This window comes from Podarcis vaucheri (genome assembly GCF_965113315.1).
Source record: "Podarcis vaucheri genome assembly, chromosome: 15".
NCBI classification, from domain to species: Eukaryota; Metazoa; Chordata; class Lepidosauria; order Squamata; family Lacertidae; genus Podarcis; species Podarcis vaucheri.
Window position 1 is genome coordinate 14,328,374 of NC_138753.1, and position 26,513 is coordinate 14,354,886.

General features: G+C 47.0%; 2 protein-coding genes across 5 annotated transcripts in view; one reads left to right on the top strand and one right to left on the bottom strand.

The window, feature by feature from the left end:
- Positions 1 to 7,336, bottom strand: LOC309520133 (ribonuclease pancreatic-like). Of its 2 annotated transcripts, none has more exons than XM_082201602.1 (2): positions 7,320 to 7,336; positions 1 to 1,600 (listed from the first exon to the last, which is right to left on the bottom strand). In XM_082201602.1, exon 2 carries the CDS (start codon positions 1,583 to 1,585, stop codon positions 995 to 997), a length of 591 nt encoding a protein of 196 aa, XP_082057728.1. In that variant the 5' UTR covers positions 1,586 to 1,600; positions 7,320 to 7,336; the 3' UTR covers positions 1 to 994. The 2 variants fall into 2 exon arrangements, with proteins under 2 accessions (XP_082057728.1, XP_082057727.1); XM_082201601.1 differs by lacking the exon at positions 7,320 to 7,336 and adding an exon at positions 4,940 to 5,150.
- The window catches only part of TAF15 (TATA-box binding protein associated factor 15), a 21,280-nt gene continuing 1,988 nt past the window's right edge, over positions 7,222 to 26,513 (top strand). The window contains exons 1-13 of one of the 3 annotated variants that reach the window (XM_082201464.1): positions 7,222 to 7,358; positions 10,319 to 10,358; positions 12,901 to 12,952; positions 14,448 to 14,538; positions 14,625 to 14,736; positions 15,526 to 15,884; positions 16,120 to 16,231; positions 22,041 to 22,075; positions 22,726 to 22,758; positions 23,744 to 23,853; positions 24,860 to 24,989; positions 25,540 to 25,638; positions 25,851 to 25,938. In XM_082201464.1, coding sequence (XP_082057590.1) covers positions 7,349 to 7,358; positions 10,319 to 10,358; positions 12,901 to 12,952; positions 14,448 to 14,538; positions 14,625 to 14,736; positions 15,526 to 15,884; positions 16,120 to 16,231; positions 22,041 to 22,075; positions 22,726 to 22,758; positions 23,744 to 23,853; positions 24,860 to 24,989; positions 25,540 to 25,638; positions 25,851 to 25,938 — 1,271 coding nt within the window. In that variant the 5' untranslated portion in view covers positions 7,222 to 7,348. Of the gene's footprint in view, positions 7,359 to 10,318; positions 10,359 to 12,853; positions 12,953 to 14,447; positions 14,539 to 14,583; positions 14,737 to 15,525; positions 15,885 to 16,119; positions 16,232 to 22,040; positions 22,076 to 22,725; positions 22,759 to 23,743; positions 23,854 to 24,859; positions 24,990 to 25,539; positions 25,639 to 25,850; positions 25,939 to 26,513 lie in introns of all 3 variants that reach the window. The other 2 variants (XM_082201462.1, XM_082201463.1) reach the window with 2 other exon arrangements.

Sequence of the window (26,513 nt, forward strand, 5' to 3'; positions counted from 1 at the left end):
TGCCAGTTTTGAACATATTTTATTGAGTTATGCAATAAATGTAATTTGAAAAGATCAAGAACTATTTTCTTCAATAGCTCTTGCAGCAAGAGCTAAATACTGGAGATAAGAAAAGTTGCTTATATTGAAAGGATATACCCTCCCAGTCCACTAACCTGCTATTTTGGCCAAATATATTCACTATTTAAGTATTAAATTTTCTGCAGAAAATATCCTCAGGCCTAACCCCTAAACATTTGTGTTGCCGCCAGGGCCCCACAAAGGGTTGGAAGGTATTAGCTCGGTGATGGCCAACCTTGGCCTTCCAGCTGTTTTGGGACTACAACTCCCATCATCCCTAGCCAACAGGACCAGTGGTCAGGGATGATGGGAATTATAGTCCCAAAACTGCTGGATCAAACGTTCACCTGCCAGGACCCTGCCCCTCTCCAGCGTGTGGGGAAATACAGATATCATAATGGTGTTATAAAAATCTATGTTGCAGCTGCATTTGGAATACTGTGCACAGTTCTGGTTACAAAGAATTTTGTAAAATTTGTAAAGCTTCTGAAAGAGCAAAAGAAGTCCACAATCGGAGGCAGCAATGCTTCTGAATACTAGTTGCTGGGAGCCCCGGGAGGGGAGAGGGCTCTCATGCTCAGGTCCTGCTTGTGGGTTTCCCTTTGGGGCATCTGCTTGGCCACCATGATAATAAGATGCTGAACCAGGTGAGCCATTGGCCGGACCAGCAAGTTCTTCTTATGTGAATATCTGGCTTGCTATTGGTTGGTTGGAGGATGCTGGTCTAGATATACCTTGGTCTGATCCTGCAGAGCTCCTTGGGTCTTCTCAGAAGACGACGCTCACTGTGCAAATGTGGCAATAGGAATTGTGGGGCTCCCCGGCTTTCACCATTTCCTACCAGCCCTGCACTCTTGTGTCTTCCACAGGAGCCGGACCAGAGGAAATGCAGCAGAGACAAGCCTGTCTTCAAATGATTTCCTTCTTAAAGGCATCAGAAGAGGACAAAGGAAAGAGACAGCAGCACTCCCATGCACCAACTTCCCTGCCCTCTAACCCAATGGGCGCTTATTACACTTGCAGAATTAGACGGTTTCTTGGTTGGGTTCAAACTCGGCTGCTTGTCGTCTGGCTTTCCGGCAGCTGCATCAGTGAGCGTCCTCTCCAGATGGACCGGCCGGCCGTTTTGGTCGCAAGCCACAACAATGTATCTCAAGCTGCTGGCTTCTGCCACGTATTCGCAGTTGTCCCCGTGTTCCTGAGAGAGCCTGCAGTTTGTGATGCGGAACTTTTTGGGGCTCTTTTTGTATTCCTGGTTCCGGATCACGTATGGCTCCCCCGCCGTGCACGCCTGGTCGACAACTTGCTCAGGAGCATGGATGAAAGTGTTGAGCCGCTTGCACCCGTTCTCGGTCTGAGAGATCCGCTTGTTCCGCATCTCACTGTTGCATTGGTTGTGGTCTATGTGATCCAGAAACGTGACGTGCTTCCTCTGGAAGGCCTTTGAGCTTTGAGCGTGGGAGACGCTGGTGGTGGAGATGGCGAGGAGGAACAGGCCCAGCAGAGGCGCGATCCTTGAAGCCATGCTATCCGGCTGCACCTGCAGGATTTGGATACATACATCTTTAATAGATTCAGCTTTAACAATCTTTCAGTGAGCTGTGTCCAGCAATAGTCTTACAGGGCAGAGACTGCTGGAACTATCACAAGACACAAACATCTCCACGTGATTTGCCCAATCCCCCTGCCTGGGACACTTACAGGAACATGGGAAGCTACCTTATACAGAGTCAAACAATTGGTCCATCTAGCTCAGTACAGTGCTACCTCGGGCTAAGAACTTAATTCGTTCTGGAGGTCTGTTCCTAACCTGAAACTGTTCTTAATCTGAAGCACCACTTTAGCTAATGTGGCCTCCTGCTGCCACTGCACGATTTCTGTTCTCATCCTGAAGCAAAGTTCTTAACCCGAGGTAATATTTCTGGGTTAGCGGAGTCTGTAACCTGAAGCGTATGTAACCTGAAGCGTATGTAACCTGAGGTACCACTGTACTGCCTACATTGACTGGCAGCAGCTCTCCAGAATTTCAGGCAAGAATCTCTCCCATCCCTACCTGGAGATGCCAGCAGGGATTGAAACTGGGATTGAACCCCCGAGCTAGGGCTTTTCTCATAAGGAAGAGCTGATGCTTAAGCATTCTGCTCTTTTCCTCTTTTGATGCTTTTGTAGAGAATGCTCTTTGCCTTTTTGGCAGGACCATGGATATTTTAAATACTTTTGAAATATTAGGGTTTTTGTTTTCGAATTTGTGTTCTTCTGTATCTATTTATTATTTGTAAGCCGCCTCGGGGGGCCTTTCCCTTCAGCCAAAAAATGGTATATAAAGAAACATAACACTGCAAAGTAGACCCGTTGAAAGTAAATGGATATGACTAACTTGGTTCGCTTCGTTTCAATGGGTCTGCTTTAAGAAAATTCATTTCACAAAATTGATACACAGCTCAATTGTAATAAAACAGGGTTGCCGTTGTTAATGGAGAAATCCGAGGGCTCCCTTGGACAAAAAACAAGGACACCAGCCAGGAATACCAGAGCAAAACAGCAGCCAGTAGGCTTGGTCTATATTGAAGACTGTCATGACAGGACTCCCACCTGCCACCAGGTGAAACAAAATGGAAGCCCCGAACAAAAGAAGACCCCAACTTTTATTAGTTACTAATCCCCTAAGCTACACCCCTAGAACTACATCACAACTACATCATGACTACATCATTGACACATCACAAAAAGGAGGGGTTGAGGGAGGGGTTGTGGTGGTAACCTGAGTATCTTGTCACCTGGCTGGTTCCTCCTTTCCCCCTCCCCATGAGTCATTTCCAGAGGAAGAAGGGGAGTTGGCAGTTTCCTGCCCCCAGATGGAAGATCTGATCATTGTCCTTTGTTCCAGTCCATGTTGAATCCACTCCCATATGCAAGTCCTTTGTGACCTTGATGGTCTTCTGTCTGGGACCATCAAGGTTGTCATGCCAACTGGGTAGGGCTCCTGAGTACGTGTTGGTACGCTTAAGGGATTATGGCCGTCCTGTATCAAACCGTCCCCCTTTGATAGTCCTTCCTTCATGGAGCAAAATAAAAGTGGACCAGTGTAAATCTGATGTACGGTTGATTTACTATGAATTTATAACTCCGTATTTCAAGAGGTATCAATCCGGACATTTCTTGAGCATTTTTTGGGCGATCGCCAAAAAAGTTGTTGAGATTCGGGGGGGGGCAGAGTTGTTGAGCTCACCCCCCAGCTATCCACCACTGCCAAGGCACCCACGCCAAACCCAGAGCCATAGCCTGAACCCGAGCCATCAGCTCATAACACCCCCCCAAGCCCCAGACATTGAAAATTCCCCCAGATAGGCATGTAGGTCCCCTCAAAAGAGGCCATGTCGGGGATTTCCCAGATGTATGGCAACTCTAAATAAAATCTCCAAGAGGTTTACGAAAAGAATAAAACAGCGAAATGATCAGTTAAAAAGAACTACTAAAACATTCAAAAATAATTAAAACCAGCTATACGCTAAACATTATACAGTACATGGCTGGAAAGGCAAAATGTTTTTAAGAGGCACTGAAGAGTGTACAGTGGTACCTCGGGTTAAGTACTTAATTTGTTCCGGAGGGCTGTTCTTAACCTGAAACAGTTCTTAACCTGAAGCACCACTTTAGCTAATGGGGCCTCCTGCTGCTGCCGCGCCACCGGAGCCCGATTTCTGTTCTTATCCTGAAGCACTATTTCTGGGTTAGCGGAGTCTGTAACCTGAAGCGTATGTAACCTGAAGTGTATGTAACCCGAGGTACCACTGTACAGCAAAGGCATGGCTACCTGATGTCAATAGGCAGGAAGTTCCACAATATAGATGTTTCCACACTAACAGAGCAACGTCTTACAAGTGCAGAATGATTATTGTTATTCCCTCTAATAGAAAACTCAAGTGGCCAGGTGTTGACTGGACTGGAGTCTAAATGTGGTCTACTGAGAAAGGCTGCATCAGAATATATCTGCAGGAATGTGGAGATTTGCAGCAACACAAAAATAAAATAAAATGATGGAAAACAAATGAGAAAGCCAGCCCCACCCCTTCTCAGAAGCCCAACCCAATGAGGACTGTGCGTATCCAGCAGCCCTGGAATGCTGTATGTCAGCTGGAAAAGGAAAAGACAGGGAATGGTCTGCTGAAGGGGAGCTAGGCTAGCTGGCTGGCACATTGAACAGGAGAACTCCTGTACGGAGTGCCAATAATGCTGCAACATTTTGTAGCAGGAGGCACTTTTGCTCAGTGCCAAGGTCCCTTGAAAATAGAAAAGAAAGCAGAAAATAACATTCAGGGGGCAGCTGGGAAGGGGGAGATTAATGGAATCATGGAATTGTAGAACTGGAGGAGACCCTGCAGAAATACACAGGAGACCGAAACAGGGATCAAACCTGCAACCTTTGCATTATCAGCATCACACTCTAACCAACTGAGCGTAAAAGGAAAGAGAGAAGAAGGCAAAGCACACAGCATGTTCTTGTCCCAGCAGACTGGATAAAATACATTGCAAATACAGTGGTACCTCAGGTTACAGACACTTCAGGTTACAGACTCCGCTAACCCAGAGGTAGTACCTCGGGTTAAGAACTTTGCTTCGGATGAGAACAGAAATCACGCGGTGGCAGCTGGAGGCCCCATTAGCTAAAGTGGTACCTCAGGTTAAGAACGGTTTCAGGTTAAGAACAGACCTCTGGAACGAATTACATAAGTTCTTAACCCAAGGCACCACTGTAGCTTAATTCCTTCCAGATTTGTTGCTACTGCCCTCCCGGCGAGAGAGAAGCCATCTTTGTTCACATCAGCAATGATGGGAAAAGACCTGTGTTTTCTTAAAACAGGGAGAGAGTGTTACTCACAATTTTCCCTGGCAGCCAGACCCGAAACAGACCCTCCTCTTCACCGAACCTACGAAGGGGCTGTTCTGTTTAGTCCCTCCGGTCTTCTGATCCAGTAGGAAGTTAGTTTCAGGAGGAAAGTGAGCCTGTGGATTCTCCCATCTCTCAGCTAGCAGTCTGCTTGCTGGAACTTGACTCCCTTCCACTCCCTCTAAACTTTGTGGCTGATGAGTCATTTCTTTGCATGTCTGCACTTCGTTAGGATGGTTTATGCCCTGCCCCTCAGGCATCCACTCAAAAAGGCTTAAGACAGCATTTGTTTGTTTATTTATTTCACTTCTGTTCCACTATCTTTCTCCAAGGAGCTCAATGTGGCTTACATGGTTCTCCTCCTCACCATTTTATCCTCACAACAACTCTGCAAAGTAAGTGAGGCTGAGAGAGTGAGACTGACTCCCAAGGTTACCCAGTAAGCTTCATGTGGCCAAGTGGGGATTTGAACCCTGGTCTCCTATGTCCTAGACCGACACTCCAGCCATGCTATGGCATGTTGGCTCAACTACAATTGGCGCTAAAACAGAATAAAATGACTCAGTGTGATTCTGCCCCTCCCTCTAATCCCCTTATACCGACTTTCATGGGAGTAAGTCCCCTTGAACTCTGTTTTGAGCAGAGTTCTATCAATAATGCCATATGTATTTCCACAAAGATGGCATTTCAGAGGTGTGGAACCACCACTGAGAAGTCCCTGCCCACCACTACCTGCCAGCCTCATGGTTCTTGCCGCCAGGGCAAAGAGCAGGACCTCTCCTGATCTTACAGTTTGGGCAGATCCATACAGGTACACAGTGTCCTTCAGATCACAAGGTCCCAAATCGTCCAGGGCTCTAAAGACTCAACACAGCACCTTTAAATTGAGCCTGGAAAGGTAAGGCCACCAATGTAACCAATACATTTTGCCCTCCATGCCTCTCTGTGTGGCCCTCAGAACTCTTCTCCAGTTTTTCTGGCTCAATTTTTGCTGTCATTTTTTTTTTAAATAGTATATTTTATGCCACCCTTCCTCCAAGGAGCTCAGGGTGATTACAGATCACCCACCCACCTATTCTAGCTTCACAACAACCTTCTGAGGTAGCTTAGGTTGAGAGGCATTGACTGTGATGCAGCTGTTAAAAGCACAGAAACTAGATTTGTACAGTACTATTAATTTATGGCATGGTGATGGCCAAGAAAGCTACACCTTTAGAATTTGTATCTGTTGTATAGCAGCTAAAGGCCCCAATAACCATGCCTGTGGGGGGAAAGAGGTGACAGCTCTCCTGAGGCATGAACCCTTATTGCTAGGATGTGTGAGGGAATTGCTCTGATTACACAGCCAAATGCACTCTGCACACTGTCAGAGACACTTTATCTACTACAGTTTGGAAAGTTGTTTGTTCGTCCTCTATTTATTTGGACACTTCTTAAGATATTGTCACTAAATTTTGCTTGATGGTTCCTGAGATTAAGGAGGCAACTTTCATCTGTGTTTGGATATAATTGGGTGTAATTTTGAATCAAGATAGCAAACCGAACCTTTCATGGCTGCACTGATTTCAACAGCTGATATCAACATTGTATGGATTTTTGGGTTTCTTGGCATTTCCAAAGGAATGCCTGGTATGAAGCTGCTATTTTTCACAGGTTCCCTGTCATTCAAATCTAAGCAAGCTAAAATGGTGTGTACATCACACACACCCTGCTGAGGCTTAATATCGCAGTTTCGCCTCTTGACTAATTACGGGGACCCAGTGTGTAGGGGTTACAGTGTTTGGACTGGATGCAGGTTCAAATTCTCGCTGTCATAAAGATATTAGGCAGAACACTATCTCAATCTAACCTACCTCATAGGGTTGTTGTGAGTAAAAAAATAAAGACTATGTATGCTGCCTTGAGCTCCTTGGCTGAAAGCTGGGATATTAATGCATTAGTACATTTCCCCTTCGCTTTGAAGAGCCCCAAAAGCTATTATTTCACTGAAGCCACAGTGGTACGTTCCATTCAGTCCCTTCGTCTCCTCTGTACGCAATGGTGGTACAGCCCGCTTTGGAACATGGACGGAGCCTCCCCGCCCGTCATCGATTGGAACAATATTCTTGCTCTCTCTTCTCTCTCTCACACACCCTTGCAGGGCGTCAATAGGTATGTTCCAACACGCCTATTTATCTCTTTCCCCCCCATTCTTGCGCGCGCTGATCAGTTGGTAGGCGCCGCCCGCTCTGATTGGCTGCGCCGCCCCGCAGCCGAAGCGACGGCGGCGTCGACAACGCTGCTGTTGCTGCCACTGCTGGCAGAGTCAGTCAGTCAGTGAGTGGCCGACGGAGCGGGTTGTCCGGGGTCCCGCGTCTTTCCCCCGCCTCACCTCTTTCCCCGCCGGGGTCGCTGACCGGGATGGCGTCGGGTAGGTTGCTGCCTCCCTCGCTGGGGGAAACCGGGGCTTGAGGCTGTCACTGAAGGGGAGGCGGGAGGGGGCGTGGCCTCTGGGAGGAGGGAAGGACCCCCGCGGGTCTGGCAGTTGCCATATTTGAGAGGGTTGCGCCTGCGCAATGACTCCTCCCACAAGTTTCAGGCCCTTTTGCAAAGGTTGCGCTCGACTGATCCGCGAGTGCGCCTGCGCGCTCGCCCCACAGCTGACTCTTCTCACGTGCTCAAGGCCCCTTGGGACTATTCTGGGCCAGTCGAGGAGTGAGTGGCGCCTAAGTTTGTGGTTTATTTATTTATTTTTAAACCGGAATCCCTGAAAAAGGATATATAATAGCAATGTTGTTATTATTTTTTAAATAGTAATAAAAATAATGTTGGCAATAGTTGAGTGTTTTACAGCTTTATAGCAATATATCGAAGTTTTTATGTTTTTGTAATTTGGGAAAGGCAATACAGTAGTCTTCCGCTAGTGGGTTGGGATCAACTATTGGGTCATGTCTGATACAAGGTGGGTCACAGCAGGAGCACCACTGCCATGCAGATATGTTTGAGTTAAAGGTGGGTCCTGGATCTGAAAAGATTGAATATAATATTATTATTATGGTAGGGTTAGGAAACTTCAGGCAAATTTGCCCCCCTGGGTTTCCTTATTTGGCCCTTGCTGCTGCCCCCAGCCCCTTCATGGATCACTGCCTTGCCGTGGCGAAGGGGCTTGAATAACTCAGAGAAGCTATGAACTATGCCGAGCAGGGCCACCCAAGATGGACAGGTCATAGTGGAGAGTTTTGGCCAAATGTGATCCACCTGGAGGAGGAACCGGCAAGCCACTCCAGTATCCCTGCCAAGAAAACTCCATGGACAAAGACAACAAGCACATAAAAGTTATGACGCTGGAAGATGAGCCCCTCAGGTCGGAAGGCGTCCGCCGTGCTCTGGTCCATGGGGTCACGAAGAGTCGGACACAACTAAATGACTAAACAACAACAAGCTGTCCCCAGGCTGCAACCTTCATTGGCAGTGTTTCACACCTTCCTTGAGTGTTTTTGCGTGGCTGGAATATGAACAGTTCCCTCTACTCCTCTCTCAGCCTCAGCCTGTCAACTACAATATAGTCCTATCTCCTTCCACAAGCCAGGGTCCTCCAGATGCTTGCTGGACTGCAGGTCCCAACATCCTTGACCACTGGCTATGTTTGCTGGGGCTGATTTAGTCCAAAACATCAGGAGAGCATCAGGTTTGGGAAGGCTGCTCTTAAGCGTTAAGGATGATGCTGGCTACTAATGGGGGACGCTTGTGAGGCATACGTGCTATTGCTGTTTGTGTGGAATGTTTGGCGGTGGTCAGAGCATAGCCCTTTCCAAGCGGCTGTTGCAATCTTAGAGTTCTTTCGCAGTGGGAGTTCAAGTTGGAAATAGGCTTCTTGTAACTGAAGGGAGGAGAGAAGCAAAACAGTTTTTGGAAACACATTGCAAACTTCTGCTGGGCACAAACATATTTAAGAGGGTTCTGTGGCTGTTCACCATGGCTAGCCATGCACCTAGATTAAATAGCAAATGATATCCAAGATGAGTTATTTATAGTTGTAGATACTGCACACCTCATTCACCGTGTCTGAAATCATGCTCAGCACAAGTACCCACCTGTCTTCTCAATTGTTCATCTCCAGTTGCTGACATCTCTAACAGAGGATCGAAAAAACAAATACTTAAGGCAATGATTGTCAAGCGCTGTGAACTTTGGCCTCATATCTGAACTTCCTCTATCTTGTGTCCCCCAACCTTTCAACCCCAGCACCAAAAATCTTTTCCACAGATGAACATGCTGGGATTTTCATCTTCCGTTCTATGCAGGACTGCAGCTGCGTGTGAGGGTTTGTGGACTGGGATATTTATCTAAGACTGGCTTTAAAGGAGGGTCTCTCCTAGTCTCTCTTAAAAACACATACAGTGAACTATTCTTGCAATAATGCTGGGCCTCTTTTAGACTTTCTTCCCATTATCAGGTTGTCCTTTGCCAGTGAGCATTCAGCCATCCACACCCCTCTTTCCATTCTTGGCAGAAGGAAAGCTATACCTGCTTTGAGATCCGGTCATTCCCTGCTACTTTTTGCTTCCCCTTCACACCTTCTCCCACCTCTTGCAAAGTTTTGGAGACTATTGCCACGTGTTCGCTTCTACATAGTTCCATCCTTATTTCAGACATTGTGATATATTGTGATGTTTAGCTGGTGATATATTGCGATACTGAAAACCAGATATTACCCAGCCCTGCCATATATGAAAAAAGGGTAGTGGTGGAGCAGACAGAAAGCTAGAGGCCAAAACCTTCACTCAGCTGTGTGGAATAGTTCTTGTACTCAGAACAATGCCCTAGACTCTGGATTCTTTAATTCTACATGTTTGTCTTTCACACTTGACTGTATTTGGTGGCTTTTGGGGTTCTAGGAGAAGATCCCATCAAACCTGAATGTTAATTTTCATTTGCATGTAGCTTGGGCAGTTTTTCCTGGTATTGGCAGCCTTGCTCTGATACAATTTAGAAGTCCCTAGTCACAGTCATATCATAAAGTTAAAACACATGGCTTCTCCTATAGACTCCTGGGAACTGTAGTTCAAAGGCACTGGGAATTGTAGCTCTGTGGGGGTACCCATGCTTCTTTGGGGAACACAGTGTGCTTTAATGTATGGTATGGTATGGATGTGATGCCCTGCTTCTAAAAGCAGACAAGCAGCATTGTAACACACATGCCTCCCTGCAAGAGAGCCTGAAATCATCTGAACAAAGGACTTCTTAAGAGGTTGTGCCAGCTTTCGTTATGTAAAATAAATCATTGAGCTCCTCATCACAAATAACCAGTTCATCATAATTTTTGGCTGAAAAGTTCATTTCTTATATAAGTGCCTTCTTGGAATTTATTTTTGTTTTTGTTCCTTTAAGATTCTGGAAGTTTCAGCCATTCTGGAGATCAGCAACAAAGGTATGCAAATTTAATGATGATACCATATAGGGCTTAAACCTGTGGAGAAAAACACAAGAACCCCCATGTTGTGTAATATGTTGTTATCTTCTTGAGGCTTTTTGGAAGGTTGGTAGTTACCATTCTGCCTCTCTCTTTTGGAATCGTTTTCCTCCATTCAAATTCCCACATGCAGAGTTACAGTTTATGTCCAAGCCATTTCTGCCACCCTCCCTTTTGCTCAGTGTTACCATTTAGCCTCCCTGTCCCGCTCTCCCAACCAGGTAAAAAGAACAGCTTGTGTACTTCCTCACAGGGAAACAAGTACAAATACCTGCCCCTTATATCCCTTTCTCTCCTGCCCGGTGCTGTATTATTTTACAGTACTTTATTTCAGTGTTTTTCAACCACTGTTCCGCGGCACACTAGTGTGCCGCAAGATGTTGCCTGGTGTGCCGTGGGAAAAATTAAAAAATTTGAAAGATTTTTTTTTTAAAAAAAGTCAAATTTTCGATTGGGGCGCCGTCCCCGGAGGGAGGTGGGCGAGTCGGGCGGCGAGAGGTGGGGCGGTGGCGACGATTCTTGGCTTTTTGGCGGTTGGCACAGAAGGAAGGCAAGGGGGAGGGGAAAAAATTGAAACTTACACTTTCGTGCATCCCTCCCGGGGTGATGCTGTGCGCTGACGTCACGGGGCTGTAACGTGCCCCACATAGGCGGTGGTGTGCCTCGAGATTTTTTTCATGAAACAAGTGTGCCTTTGCCCAAAAAAGGTTGGGAAACATTGCTTTATTTAACAAGATTTAGATATCACTTAATCAGAAAAACCTCTAAGCGGTTTACATAAAAACAGTATAAAACATTCATAAGAAAATATTGGTAAAATCAAACTTTAAAAACAAGTGGACATAATAACTTTTATCAAATACTGTATAGATAAAACCAACAGTTTAGAAACAAAAATATGTCATAAAATTGCTCACCTGGATAGGTTTGCCTAAACAAAAAAAGGGTTTAGCAGGCTTCAAAAGCAGTACAGTGGTACCTCAGTTTACAGACTTAATCCGTTCCTGAAGTCTGTTCTTAAACCAAATCTGTTCTTCAACTGAGATGTGCTTTCCCTAATGAGGCCTCTCACCACGGGTGCCCTTCCACTGTTCTGTTTCCGTTTGTAGACCGAGGTAAAGTTCACAAATCGGAACACTACTTCCAGTTTTGTGGAGCTCGTAAACAGGACTGTTCTTAAACCGAGGTTCCACTGTACAGCAGTGATTCCTACCTAATAATAAGAGGCTCAAAGTTTCAGAGAGTAGGTGTCATGCTAAAAGGATAGATTCCTTGCAAGCATATAACTAACATTTTGTGGAATTTGTGAAAGTGCCATTTCACATTTTGAAGCTGTTGAACGGGCACAATTGGGGAAAGGCAGTCTTTCAAGTAAGCTGGTTCCAAGCTGTTAAGGGTTTTATATACTAACAGTACTGTATTGATTAAAATGACTGGATGGCCCCCCAAATTCAAACTTTTCATTTGGATGGCACAATTAAAGTGGTGATCTATAAAGTAGCCTCAACTGCTGTGGGTAAAATTCAGCTCTAGTCACAAAGTGTGTGTGTATATGTCTAAACAAGGTTTGCTTTATTGCAACATAGGAAGCTGCCAAACTGAGCCATACCATTGGTCCATCTAGTTCTGCATTATCTACATTGATTTGCAGTGGCTCTCCTGGGTTTCAGGCAGGAATATTTCCCACGCTTACCTGGAGATGCTGGGGAGTAAACTTAGGACCTCCCGCATTCAAAGCAAACGCTCTACCACTGAACTACGGCACTTCCTTAATGTGGGGGGAAAAAAATCTACATATGGTGCAGATTGAATTGCAAAAATAAGCCAGACCGCTGGTCTGGTTTCAAATGCCTAAAGCTGTACAAATTGGAGAGATAAGTCTGTGCTGAAGTGATGTCTTAAGTGAAGGCGTTCTTTGCAAATTACTTCTGATGCGAAGTTGGTCCAGTGGGAAATTAGCACTTATTGACGTGCTATAAAAGGAACTCAGTAATTCCTCTAGAGCTTTCTCCTTCCCCTGGTGCCCTTCAGATGTTTTGGATTACAACCCCCATCTGCCCCAGCATGATACAGCTTTGGTGACTGGAGATCATGGGGGTTGCAGCCAAAAACATATGGAGGCACCAAGTTGGAGAAGGCTGCTCTAAAGAGCCCAGGTGCATATGTTTTTTCCAAAGAGAACAAAGTGCCAGACCGTGTGCCACGTCTGGCTAGAAGGCATCACTAGGGATTTCCAGAGTCACTGGTTTCTATACTTTCTGCTGGTCAACAAGAACACAGTTAGGTCTCTGCAAGAACAGTTTGTGCCCTTCCCTAAACTTCATGTTCTGTGGATAATGTTTGTGTGCCAGAAGTTGGCTTTAGTTCACAAAAGCTTAAGCTGCAACAAAGGACTGCTCTTTAAGATGCTGCAGGATGCTCAGATAGATGTGAATTCTTCTTTTTGCCCCTAGGGAGGTGCTGTGTGGAAATAACACTTATCTGCCACCTTCTCTTCCAGCTACACAGGATATAGCAATCAAGGAAATCAAAGCTATGGACAGGCACCACAGGTGAGCAAAATGACCACTTTTGTGCTGCTTTAAAAAATAAATCACAGCATCATTTTTTTATGACAGGATCATGGTGTAATCAATGTCTTTCTTGGTCCTCTTGAGAGAGATAGACAGCTGGTATTTGAGTGAACTTTGTGGGAAGAACGATCAAGTGTGACTAATAAGATACAAGAGCCCATTTGAGATTTAGACTGCAGAAAATATACATGTGGATTGATGGAGTGCTTGCCATTAAAAGCAAGCACAATCTCACTCTATCATGAGTTATTCCTCATGTTATAGTAGAGTGGTAATGGTAGAGTGGAGAGACACGGGTGGTGCTGTGGTCTAAACCACTAAGCCTCTTGGGCTTGCCGATCGTAAAGTTGGCAGTTCAAATCCATGCGATGGGGTGAGCTCCTGTTGCTCTGTCCCAGTTCCTGCCAACCTAGAAGTTTGAAATCATACCAGTGCAAGTAGATAACTAGGTACCACTTCAGGGGGAAGGTCAACGGTGTTTCCGTGTGCTCTGGCACTCGTCATGGTGTCCCATGCACCAGAAGCGGTTTAGTCATGCTGGCCACATGACCCAGAAAAACTGCGGACAAATGACCTTGACCTGAAAGTGGAGATGAGCGCTGCACCCCATAGTGGAATTCGACTGGACTTAACCATCCAGGGGTTCTTTACCTTTACATTTCGTAGAGTGGAAAGTCCTTCCAGGCCAGAGTTGAATCTGTATCAGTGTACTATAAGGCTGATTCTCCTGATGTATAATTTACCCAGGCAACTAAGCTGCCATGCACCTCACATCACATGCAATGTCAGGTATAGGGCATATGGGCATGGCTTGGCCAGAACAGCCTGTGGAGGCCTGGGAGAGGTCCTGAAGGTTCTCTGCTCCTGTGATAATTGGTTGGCGGATTGGTGCTGCCAGCTACTCCAGACTTCAGAGGGTTCTTTATCTTGAGCCACAAGAACAGAGGTAGTCTATAGCTTTCCCTGTTCAGCCTCCTCAACCTGGGACTGATTGATGTCACAATCACATTTATATCCCACTTTTGCGTGCACATAGCTAGGGTTGTTGGCACACCTCAGCCCTTCTGCCAAAATGGCATGAAGAAGATTTGTACCTTGCAATATAATAAAGCAAACAGCAAAACAAAATGGTGAAGCCAGTGAATGAGGGGTTAGTGGGATACAATCATTTGGAAAATATAAACCCTTAAAAAAAATAAAGTGGGATACCTATTTAATCTTCACAGCTTCTTAGAAGCCTATTTTGGCTTCTAAGTTATATAAAACCTAATAAATAACAGCAACGCTGTGTGGTAGGTTAGGCAGGGGGCCTGTGACTAGCCCAAGGCCACCCACTGTGCCTTGTGGCTAATCGGGGAATTTAAATCCAGGTTTCCCTGCCCAAAGCTGTAGTGGCTGTCTTGGTTTACTTCCCTGGTCTCCACAAATGTCTGTGGCCTGACTTCTCTTTTGCCCTCTTCCTGTTCGATTGCAGGGCTATCCTGGCTATGAGCAGAGTGGGGAGAGCTCCTCTTATGGGCAAAGTTATGGAGGCTATCAAGGAAACTATGGACAGACCCAGACAGGTTTGGCTGAGCATGCTGACATTTTTGTACGTGTGCACTGTTCAGGGGCAACCGTTTACCTAAAGCGTTCCCTGTTGGATCTTCAGGTTACGGGCAGAGCGGCCAGCAAGGATATGGGGGATATGAAAATCAGAACCAGAGCTCTTACAGCCAGGAGTCTTACGGCAGTCAGGGGCAGCAGAAAGAGCCATCAGGCAGGTAAGGAGACTGACTTGTTTTGCCTGAACCTGATAAAAGTATGTCACTAATTTAACGACTAACATCCTCCAGCTACAACTGCTGTAAAGTTCTCTGTGTTGTGAAGCAGTGAAAACTTGTAGAAAGATTGCATTGGCATCCTGATTGGGGGGAAAGGGGGGATTCAGATTAATTCTGGCTTTTTTAGGCTTTTGCTGGGCCAATTTATATGCCTGCAATGAAATCTCTATTGTTCTCTGCCAGTTTCGGGGGGCAAAATTTGCTGGTGTAGATTATTGGCTGGGTGAGTTAAGCTGGGATTCTGCTTGTCGTTACGATATAAGCAGAGATGATTGTGGCCGTCCAGGAATTAGTCTTGATGGGGTTGGTTGAAATTGGGCTGATAGAAATTGGAGATTTTTAAGCAGAGGTTGGATGATCATCTGACAGTGATTCTTCAGCAATGGTTCCTGCATTGTAGTTCAGTGACAGGGCATCTGCTCTATGTGCAGAATGTCCCAGGTTCAATCCCCAGAATCTCTAGGTAGGGTAGCGAAAGACACTCTGTCTCAAGCCCTGGAGAGGGGCTGCATTTCACGGTACACAGCAGTGGGCTAGATGAGCCAGTGCTGTGACTGTATTGAGCAGCTTCCTGTGCTCCAGATGCCGAAAAAGTGTGCTATAATGATCTGAGTTGCGCTTTGTCTTGACTGCCTTGGAACTCTGTCCTGCATATGAATTGTCAATAAGCCGACGAAACTTCTGCACATTTCGGTCATGCTTCTTCATCAGTTTTCTCCTCTGCTTCAGCAACAGGGCTTCCTACGACCAGAAGTCCAACTATGGGCAGCAGCCAGGTTCATATAACCAGCCCTCAGGTTACAGTCAGCCACCAGGGTCCTATGACCAACTGTCCGGTTACAACCAGCAGCCGAAGCAGTTTGACCAGCCGTCGGGCTACAGCCAGCAGGGACAGCAGCAAAGCTCGTACGACCAACAATCAGGTTACAGCCAAAACCGAGGCTCCTACGACCAGCAGCATGATTTAGGGCCACAGCAAGGCTCCTACAACCAGAAGTCCAACTACGGGCAGCCGCCAGGATCGTATGGCCAGAACCAGCCGTCCTACCAATCCCAGCAGAAGGAAAGCTATGGCCAGAACATGCAAGGTAAGCCTTGCACAGGCTGCCCAGAAATGTTTAACGAAAGCAGCACCACATGCTTCGGTAGCCTATAATCCTCCAGGGTCACTTAGGCCACATTTACACCATACATTTAAAGCACTATGATACCATCATGGCTTCCCCCAAAGAATTCTGGGAGCTGTAGTTCGTTAAGGGTGCCTAGTTGTTAGGAGACGCCTCTTGTCTATCAGTCCATAGTAACTGCTTTGTAATTCTTCAGATGATCGTCGTGAGAAGAGTAGGTATGGCGAAGACAACAGAGGCTATGGTGGGCCCCGAGGAGGTGGAAGCAGGTTCGATTCTGACAGCAGAGGTCCGATGTTGGGCTTAAGGTAAAGGATTTTTACTCTAGTAGCTGCAGAGGTTGTATGTGGCTGCCTCTCCCACTATTTTTCAGGCTTGCTTGAGTGGATGCTCATGCAAAAACCTTTGAGCCTTTGAGATTTGAAGGCAGTGGATTTTTTTCTTCTTCAAGCACCCTGTGATGGGTACTGCCTGAAAACTGGACAGAATTGGTGTGAATAGCATACAAACCAAGATTCTCCAATGTAGAAATGGAATCTCTTTCTGCAAGATAAAATAACGGGGTATCATGGGACACCTCCAGTGCCTGTTGACCAGTCGGATCCAGCCATACTTTCAGCAAAGAATTCGTCTACACTTGATGGTTCATTTTAACAAGTGAGGCGGGCAGTGATTCTTCTCAGCTGACAGGTCCTTCACCTTTTAACAGCACCTTGGCCTGATTGTACCATGAGAAAACTGTCAAACAGCTGTTATAAGCCCTGTTCAGGCATTTATGACTTAAATGACTCTAGTCAGGGTCCCTGGCCTTACCCTGCCATTCTTCCTTGCCAGCCCCATTGCCCACACTATTTGTGGGTCAGCAATCTAAAGTGTGACCTTGATCGTGCCAGGTTTAAAGTCACATGGGGAACCTACGTCTGTTTTCCGCCCCCGCCCCCATGCATGGACAGTGAGCGCTCTGGGGTGAGGTCAGTAAGCATTGCCCCACAGTTGTAATTGTGCAAGTCCTGAAAACCCCAGCAAGGCTACGGCCACCGGAACAAGTGGAGCTAGGTTTTTTTCTGTTCAGTTGGCGACCCTGGTGGGCATTGAGCTGAGACACCCATAAGCTTGGGCCTAAGCTGGGATTGTTTTTTCTTCTTGCGAGTTTTTCGTCTTGCGAAGCACGGTTTCCCATAGGAATGCATTGAAAATCAATTAATGCGTTCCTAGGGAAACCGCTTGCCAGGCTGGCGGTGCGGAGAAGGGCTTTTCTCCCCACCGCAAGCCTTCAGGACAGGTACGGGAACAGAGGGGAAGGCGCGCAGCGCTTTCCCTCTGTTCCCGGGGCTTGCGTGGGAGGAGGGTTTTTCCTCCGCACCGCCAACATTCAGAACAGCATTCTGAATGTTGGCGGTGGGAAGGAAAACCCTCCTCCCACCCCAAGTCTTCAGGAAAGCCATCCGATGCCGGGCGGGGGGAGGAGGCTTCCCCCCCCCGCCCCGGCATCGGAGCTTCGTTCTGATGCCGGGCGGGGGAAGGAGGCTGTTCCCCCCCCCCACCTCCCGGCATCGGAGCTTCGTTCTGATGCCGGGCGGGGGAAGGAGGCTGTCCCCCCCCCCACCTCCCGGCATCGGAGCTTCGTTCTGATGCCGGGCGGGGGAAGGAGGCTGTTCCCCCCCCCCACCTCCCGGCATCGGAGCTTCCTTATGATGCCGGGCGGGGGAAGGAGGCTGTTCCCCCCCCCACCTCCCGGCATCGGAGCTTCGTTCTGATGCCGGGCGGGGGAAGGAGGCTTTTCCCCCCCCACCGCCCGGCATCGGAGCTTCGTTCTGATGCCGGGCGGGGGAAGGAGGCTGTTCCCCCCCCACCGCCCGGCATCGGAGCTTCGTTCTGATGCCGGGCGGGGGAAGGAGGCTTTTCCCCCCCCACCGCCCGGCATCGGAGCTTCGTTCTGATGCCGGGCGGGGGAAGGAGGCTGTTCCCCCCCCCCACCGCCCGGCATCGGAGCTTCGTTCTGATGCCGGGCGGGGGAAGGAGGCTTCCCCCCCCCCACCGCCCGGCATCGGAGCTTCGTTCTGATGCCGGGCGGGGGGGGGGGGAGGAGGTCCGAGGACAGTGGGGAAGACGCGCTGCGCTTCCCCGCTGTCCCGGAGATTTCCCTATGGGCTGTCGTCTTGCGAAGCAAGCCCATAGGGAAATTCGTTTTGCGAAGCGCCTCCAAAACGGAAAACCCTTTCGTCTAGCGGGTTTTCCGTCTTGCGAGGCGTTCGTCTTGCGGGGTACCACTGTATTAAAGACAGCATGATGTCAAGCGATACTGAAAATATAATTAATAGTTTACTATTGTTCATGATTAGCAAGCATTCCCTTAAATTATGTTAGCAGCTAAGATTCTCAAACCCAACTTAGGATGGTTGATTTCCAGCTTGATGAAGCTCCGTGAGCTCTGTGGAGTATTTACGGCAGGCAGGGATATACTGGCTTTCCTGCCCAGACAGAAGGGATTCTCTGCTTGTCTGTGTGGCTGGCTATCTGTGGCCAGTTTCTTACCAGAGCAGAGTCTAATAAAAGCAGGCTTGTCACATGGCAACTTCAAGACAGTGCAGGCTATATCTGCAGTGCTGGAAGCTGCCTCATGAAGCAGTTTGTGTGAAGCCAGTGATGGGCAATAAATGTTTCCACATTGCTAAACAAGATTTGCAGTGCTGACTGCTCTTCCAAAGAGATTGTAATATATGTGGGGAAACCTGAGACCTCTCAGTAGCTCCACTCCATACACACCTCTAATGCTTTCCCTTGGCTGGAATGTGTCCTTTAAATTGTGGTGATTATTCATGCTTGGGTGAGGGATGAAGAGAGGTTTGTGTGTGTAGAAATGTCTGGCTTTAATGTGGCTGGAAGGTACCCTGTTTCCCAGAGGTCCACAGCCTTCTTGCTCCCATTCTCTTTCATGGCTGCTTATTCCCGCGCTTGCTACCATTAGCATGTGGCCCCTGGGATGTTGTCCATGAAGGGGTGCAGCTTTCTAGCTGAGAAGGGTTCCCTGCCGCTGGAATGCAAGCTTGCATCTAGACAGGCCATGATGGAGAGAGGTAGCATGCCTGTTGAGATGTGACAGGCCGAAGCTCAGGTTGCCCATTGATGCTTGTGTAGAAAATAGGATTAGGGTTACAGGACTCTTTCCAAAACACATCCTTTCCCTCAGCCAAACCCCATCTTCCCCAGGCCATCCCCTTCACCAGCCCTGCATCATACTCTCCTTGAATGTTTTTGCCTGACCGGAATGTGTCCCTGAACTCTTCCTTGCCTGGGTGGGGGATAGAGAGGGGTCTTGGTGTCGAAATGTACCGTCCAAAGGTAAAATGTATGCCTGTTGCTTCACTCACTTTTGCCTTTGCCCTGCCCACCGCTGCCATTTTGCTCCTGGAGGGAATGTGGCCCTTGGGCAGAACCAGTTCCTTCACCCTGGCCTTTGGTGTTCCACCTGCCTCCTCTGCAGCTGAATCTCCTGGCCACCAGGCTCAGGGAACCTGGAGCTTTGCAGATGTTCCTGGACTGCAGTTCCCATCATCCCTGACCATTGTTCATGCTAGCAGCGGCAGGCTCTCCCCCCCCCCACTTTGCTTTAAATTATGTACTGATGAATCCCTTTACCTGCAAATTCCGGAGTTAAGTACCGGCTTACAGTTTAAATATAAATAAGAATAAATAGTGTGCCACTTGGTGAAACAGGTCCCTACCAGTCAGGAGATAAGGAACGTTGGTTGTGCTTTGCGGCCACATGGGACTGCCACTGGTTGGAGTCTTGTTTGGGTGGAAAGTGAGAAGGCACTGGTCCCACTCAAGGTGATGATGGAAGAGGGCTTTGCCTTCTCACTCCCTCAGTGCCTCAGGTTAAAGTGTTTGACAAGCCCTTGTGGGAGCTTAAGCTACGAAGTGCAGCTGGACAGAAACCAGGCGCTGCTACTTGAGGGCAGAGGAAGAGTGTATTTTGGTGACACAGAAAGGAAAGGGCAATGGTTCAGAAGCGCTTGGTTGTAGCTTGCTCAGGTTCAGAGTGGAGGAGTTGGGTGGGTGGGTGAATGAGTGGCATAGCTGAGTGCAGTAGGTCACAACTATTAAAATAACCGTCTATAACTGGATACAATTTCTGTTGTGTGTCAGTATCTCTAAATATAAACCTTCTCTGATGTCCAGCAAACCTCACTGGCGTTCTAGACTTTTCGGCCACATTCACACCATGCATTTAAAGCTCTATGAGACATGTGTTTAAACAGTCCTGGCTTCCCCCAAAGAATTCTGGGAGCTGGAATTTCTTAAGGGGGCTGAGAGTTGTTAGGAGGTCAGTTTTCCCCTCCCACAGCTCCCTGTGAAAAGGGAGAATTGTAGCTCTCGGAGGGGAATAGGGGACTCTTAACAACTTGCAGCCCCTATGACAAACCACAGCTCCCATAATTATTTTGGAGAAGCTGCAGCGCTTTAAATGTATGATGTGAATGAAGCCAATCTTTATTATCTCTTACTGAGAACAATTAATTTTTTTTGCATTTACTTGGATCTGGATATACTCGTATTTTTTTAGAAATTTGAAAATCTGAATCCTGTTTTTTAAAAAGCAAAAGAAAGCCTCCAGATCTTGGAGAGGGGCAGTCATGACATTCCCAAACTGATATGACAGCCCTGTGTTTGGTTCCAAACGTGACCTCTCTGTTTATAAGACTTGGAGTCATTCTTGCAATGCAGGGAGGCTTGAATGAGAGCAAAGGTTGGCATTCTGAAGCTTGTTCCCTTGTTCCCTTCGCATATGTAAAATAATTCCCAAATAAGGAATGAGTCTGCTCATGACTGTAGGTCAGTCCTTTTGTGTGTGTGAAGCATCTCCTGGGTTGGAGTTTAAAAACTGGATGTATTTTGGGGCCTAGGTTTTAGGACCAGAATTATTTATTTATTTGCATTGTTTTTATCCCACCCTTCCAATGCGCTCTGGGTGGTTTACAAGCTTCCCCTCCCTTCTTTTTTTATCCTCACATCAGTCTTATGAGTTAGGATAGGCTGACAAATACTGACCAGCCTCAGCCTGAGACAGAATGACTAACCCATGTTCATGGAGTGAGCTTCATAGGCTGCTGGGGCTTTGAACCTATATATCGAACCTAACCCAAATGTTGTGCTGTACAGTTAAGAATGCAGATTTTATTGGAAGCCAGAGGGTGGCATTTCTCCAAACTCGTGAAAGGCTGTCCTTTAAAAAAATGAGCCAGAGTATATTTTACCCCACCCTTCCTGCCATGAGTTCAGGATGGCACAGAGAACTTCCTCCTCTTGTATCCTCACAACAACCTTGTGAAGAAGGTTAGGTTGAGAGGGAGGCTTGGCCGAGAGTGAACTTCATGACTGATGGAGATTTAAGCCCAGGTCTTCCTTGTCAAACAATGTGACTGCTAGTCTGGAATAACTGCTGTTAGCCTAGAAACAGTCATCCCCTCTCTCCCCTACCCCCGCTCATGCATATGCACACCCACACATTTTTTGCAATTACTCAAACATTCTCTCTGGCTTCTGCCCTTGTGAATAGAAAACTGCATTATTCTTTATTTCTTTATCATGCACCTGCTGTCTATAGAGTGTGCATAAACTTCTGCAAAGGACAGATCAGACCTTTCCCCTCAAGCGTGTGCACAATTAAAAATATACACACCCCTGCCCCAAAACAAAACCCCATGATCAACCAGTCACAGCAAATAAACTCCTTGGTCTGAACAGAACTCATGGTTTGTTTAGGACAGAGCTCAAGAAACAAACCCAGTGGGATGGTGGCTGCAGCTCTGGTCTTCACATGCACACCTGTTGAGCGCATCCCAGGTGTAAATGGCATCTTACAAATTACTGCTGGGATTTGGGGCTGCAGAAGTGGGCCTACCTACCCTATTCTCTTAATCAATGAGACTAACAAGAGCTCCAGAGCAGGAGCTGAGCATGTGTTATTTCTTGCTGAAGGAGTGTGTGCCAGTTCTTAGGGGACTCATTCAGCAGCTGCACGGTAACATTCAGTAAGTGTGGCTTTTGAGCCCTTGGGCTCAGGGTGTAGAGACTTTAAAAGAAGGAATCACTTCTTCAATTTTTCCTCTACAGTGGTGGTGACCGAGGTGGCTTCAAAAATTTTGGTGGTAAGTGCTGAGCATCGGAAATAAAACATTTCAGTGGAAATTCTACATTAAAAGGCCAATAAATAAATAAATAACAGTCTTTAAAAGCCACCAAATACCATGTTCCATTAGAAGCATTTTATTTTTTGTTGTTCTCTTTGTTTTCCCTCTTTGAGCTGAGGCTGGTGTGTACATGTGCTTTAAAAGAAAAAGAAAAAAGTTGCTCGTAAAGTTAAAAACCAGGATTCCGGTTTCTTTTCTCTTCCTTTTGTCCATTTGCATGAAAGGATTTTTTTGTTGTTCCTTTCCTTGCCACTTAGTGGCGCGTAATGTAAAGTTCTGCTAAGCAAAACCTACCAATGAGAGAACAGTCGCGGCACACGACTTGAAATGGCCATCCAGGACCCACAAGATGACCCCCCACCCCATAAAACTGGGTGGCAGATGCCACAACCTTCGGTTTTAAAAAAAAAAGTGTGACCAGTTTTCTTCTTGGATGCACCTTCCTTCATTTTTAACCATCTCTTCTAAATCTTGTCTCGGCTTAAGGGTTGTTGCATATACCTTTTCATTAATTCAGAATTCATTTACTTTGTCAGTTTGTGTATCGTCAGGTGTTGTTGTATTTTTGGCTAAAATACCCTTTGGTTTTTCTCTCAACCATTTCTCAGGTCAGAGGGATTATGGGCAGAAGCCAGACACAGGTAAGCACATCAGCATATAGCTCCACAGCCTTCTGTAATTTCCTTCAATTTCAAGGGTGGCACACAGCAGTCTTCCTCTTCAACGGGAAGGTGCACCAGTCTTCTTAGGTGCTTTATGTTTAGCCTGGCGAAGTGAAGACTTGAGAGCTGATGTAAGAGGCTGTCACATGGAAGATGGAGCGATATTGTTTTCTGCTGCTCTAGAGGGTAGGAAATGAAATATCCTTTATTACCTTTATTAAGCATAGCAAACCACACATTATCAAACAAACACTGAATACAAATTGTGTAAATACGAACTCAACATAACAAAGTTTGTCCCAGTCAGATCTTTAACTCCAGATAAAATCAATTTGCATAAATAATGCCATACAACACTACCACCTCAATGATCAATTAAGAACCTCTAAATCTCTTTATAATGGCCTAGTCTTTCTGCATGGACAGCACTCAAAAATTCAGCCACTATTAAAGTAATTTGATCATTCCTGACCGAGAGCAGGTCCCGAATTGTTAGAGGGTAGGATCTGAACCAACTGATTCAAATGACAGGAGTGTCTGACTAAACATTGGAAGAACTTTCTTAGGGTAAGAGCTGTTTGACAGTGGAATGGGCTCCCTCAGAGGGTGGTGGACTCTCCTTCATTGGAAGCTTTAAAACAGATTTTGTATGGGCACCTGACAGTGATTCTTCAGCTGTGGTTCATGCATTGCATGGGGTTGGACTAGACGACCCTTGGGTTCCCTTCCGACTCTACAGTTCTATTATTCTATTTCCTAAACTTAAAATGATTAAGTTCTCTGACACAACTTCCCCATATACATGCAGAGCTTTCCATACCATAGTGGGCTGTTGCCGATGAGCCTTTCAGATGCAATGGTGACTGTTCTGACTTGAGTAGTCTTGGAAATCTGTTCCTTCTAGCTTGGCCCCTGCAGAAGTTATTTCAGGTTCTAAAATAACTCTGGCTCCTCTGTGATGTAGATTCGGAGTCTGACAACTCTGATAACAACACCATCTTTGTACAAGGACTGGGAGATGACGTTTCAACAGATCAAGTTGCGGAGTATTTCAAGCAAATAGGTGTCATTAAGGTGGGTGAAGTAGTAAAACTACTTACCAGAGAAACCTGGTAAGATTGTGGGGATGATGCTGTTGAGGCAGATGATAGTTCATAACAAAATCCTCAAATGGGTAAAAGCAAGGTACGTCTCCTAAATAGGATGACCAATCGGAAAACTGAGGCATTTCAGGTTTCTGATTGGAGCATACTTAAGGTTGGACTTGGTGGGTGTCCATAATTGTAGGGCAGGCATCAGACTTATTATTTACACACAACACCTTGGTGTTGGTGCCTTAGCTGTCTGAATTTGGTCTCTGACAATCTCAGGAAGTCACTGGCATGGTGGGTGTAGGAAAGCAGCTGGCTTTTCTGTCTTGAGTCCAAGAAGTTAATTATACCTTCCCACTTCATTCCCTAACTCTCATGGATTCAGCTAGAAGTTACTCTTGTTCCTGTAGGACTTGGTGGTGATGAACACTTGTTAACCAACTCCCAAAATCTGTCTGGCTTTTCCCCCTTCACTGTCACTTGGCCTCCATTTTTGATGGTGCAGTTGCTTGCTGGATCTCTGCCAGTGGAAGTTCTTAGAGTGAAAAGACCAAAAGATTAGTGATCCAACTTCCTGTCCATATGGAGACCCATCACCTATTAGCCTCCGCTCAAAATTTTCGCTTGTACCAATGTGCACATCCATTGCAAAAACATGGCTGTTACATGTTTGCAGATATATATTTGATGTGTGGGTGGGGATTCACCCCTCTGGCACCCAACAGCCTTTCTCTAGTTGCTGGTGCCCCAGAGCAGGAGGTGACAGCCTTCTTAGGTCAGTGGCACATTTTGGAAATTTGAGAGAGTGCCATGGGCACCAGTCACACAGTTTGTGGCTTAATCTGCCATGTCTAGAAGATCAGAGAAAGCCAGAACCATAACACTGTGTGGTCCTGCCCCACATTAGTCCCCCATCAACAATGCCAGACACAGCAGTTCTGTGTTATATGGAGGGTGACGACAGGCCTTTCTCTCTTTTTTCTTCCCAGACTAACAAGAAAACTGGCAAACTCATGATTAACCTCTATACGGACAAGGATACTGGGAAGCCAAAGGGCGAAGCGACAGTGTCTTTTGATGACCCACCGTCTGCTAAGGCAGCCATCGACTGGTTTGATGGTAAGACTGGCCGCCTTCCTCTCAGTAGCCAGTGCATGATTTCCCTCCTCCTTTTTATGCAGCAGTCTTAAAACAACTAAGATCAAGAGTGAGGGGGAACTGGAGACTTCTTTCACAACAGGATCTGGAGAACTTATGGCCTGTTTATTTGCCCTGCTCTCTCTCTCTCCTTTCCTGACTCAAAGGTTATTGTAAGCACCAACTAGCTTTACTTTATAACATAGAGTCCTTGAGACGCAAGATGTTGTAGTACAACATCTCACATCATCCACAGCCAGCACGGCCCATGTTCGAAGGATGGTGGGATTTGTAGTCCAACAACATTTGGGAACCAAAGGTTGAGGAAAGCTGCCTCAGATTTTTGGAGCTGGTTTTTTTTGGGGGGGAGAGCACAGGGAGTACATATCCTCAGGCAAGTAACCGAGCTTTTAGCCATCTCTCCTAGGATCTGTGATGGAAGGTTTCTTTTTCATTGTTGTGCCTGAGCAGCTGTGGATTTTTCTTTCCTTCCTTTTAATTTTTTAAAAAATATTATTATTATTATTTGCAGGAAAGGAATTCAACGGCAGTGTGATCAGGGTTTCCTTTGCAACCAGACGGCCTGAATTCCTGCGAGGAGGCAATGGAGGTGGTGGCGGCGGTCGCCGAGGTAGGAACAGAACCGCCTCCCCGGTCATATTTCCATGTGATCCAGAGGTGCTGTTATTTCGAGACTGAGCGTGGGAGCAACTTTGTCCCCCAAATCTCTTTTTGGCTGTCCCTCTCTCTGAAGCAGGGAGCAGAGGCCATTCTGATGCTTTTTGGCTAAGCCCTACCCACATGTGTTTCTTTGGTTTAACTGCAGTGTATTTGTGACGGCAGGTTCCCGAGGAGGGGGCTTCGGAAGAGGCGGCGGCTTCCAGGGCCGAGGCGGAGAACCCAAAAGTGGTGACTGGGTTTGCCCCAACCCGTAAGTTCCTATCCTTAGGCCTGTATCTGAATAACGGCTTCATCTTCTTCCATGTTGGAACATAGGAAGCTGCAATGCAAGCTGAGCAGCATAGGGTATCTGTGGCCAGGGACGCGGACTTATAAAAAATATTGGGGGGGCCTGGGAAAGCTCATGAATAATAAATAAGCTCATGAATATGCAAATAAAGTGGCGCCGCCTCCTCGTGAGCGAATAGGGGAGAGCGTGCTGCGCCTATTAATCAGCTCCGGAACAGCTGATATGTGGGAAATGTGGGGCTAGCCGGAGAAGAGAGGGCGAGCCCCCTCCGCTCCGGCCCTAAACCGCTGAAATCGCCAGGAGGAAGGAAATTCCCCCCGGCAGTGCCTTGGCAGTGGCGGTGGTGCTGCGAAGCAGCGAGGCAGGAGCCCCCGCCCCCGGGGATTCCCTAATCTCGCGGGGGACGGCCGGGGCTCTCCAACTAGGGCGCGCGGCTGGCTGGCTGGCGAGGGAGCAGGTGGGGAGGAGGCGGGGGACGGCGGCGACGCTCTGCTGGAAGGGCGCCCGAGATTATTGGGGGTGCTGAGCCCCCCCAA

What these genes read in the sequence shown, in the direction of transcription:
- LOC309520133 (XM_082201602.1), bottom strand. Translation starts at nt 1,585, where the DNA reads ATGGCTTCAAGGATCGCGCCTCTGCTGGGCCTGTTCCTCCTCGCCATC.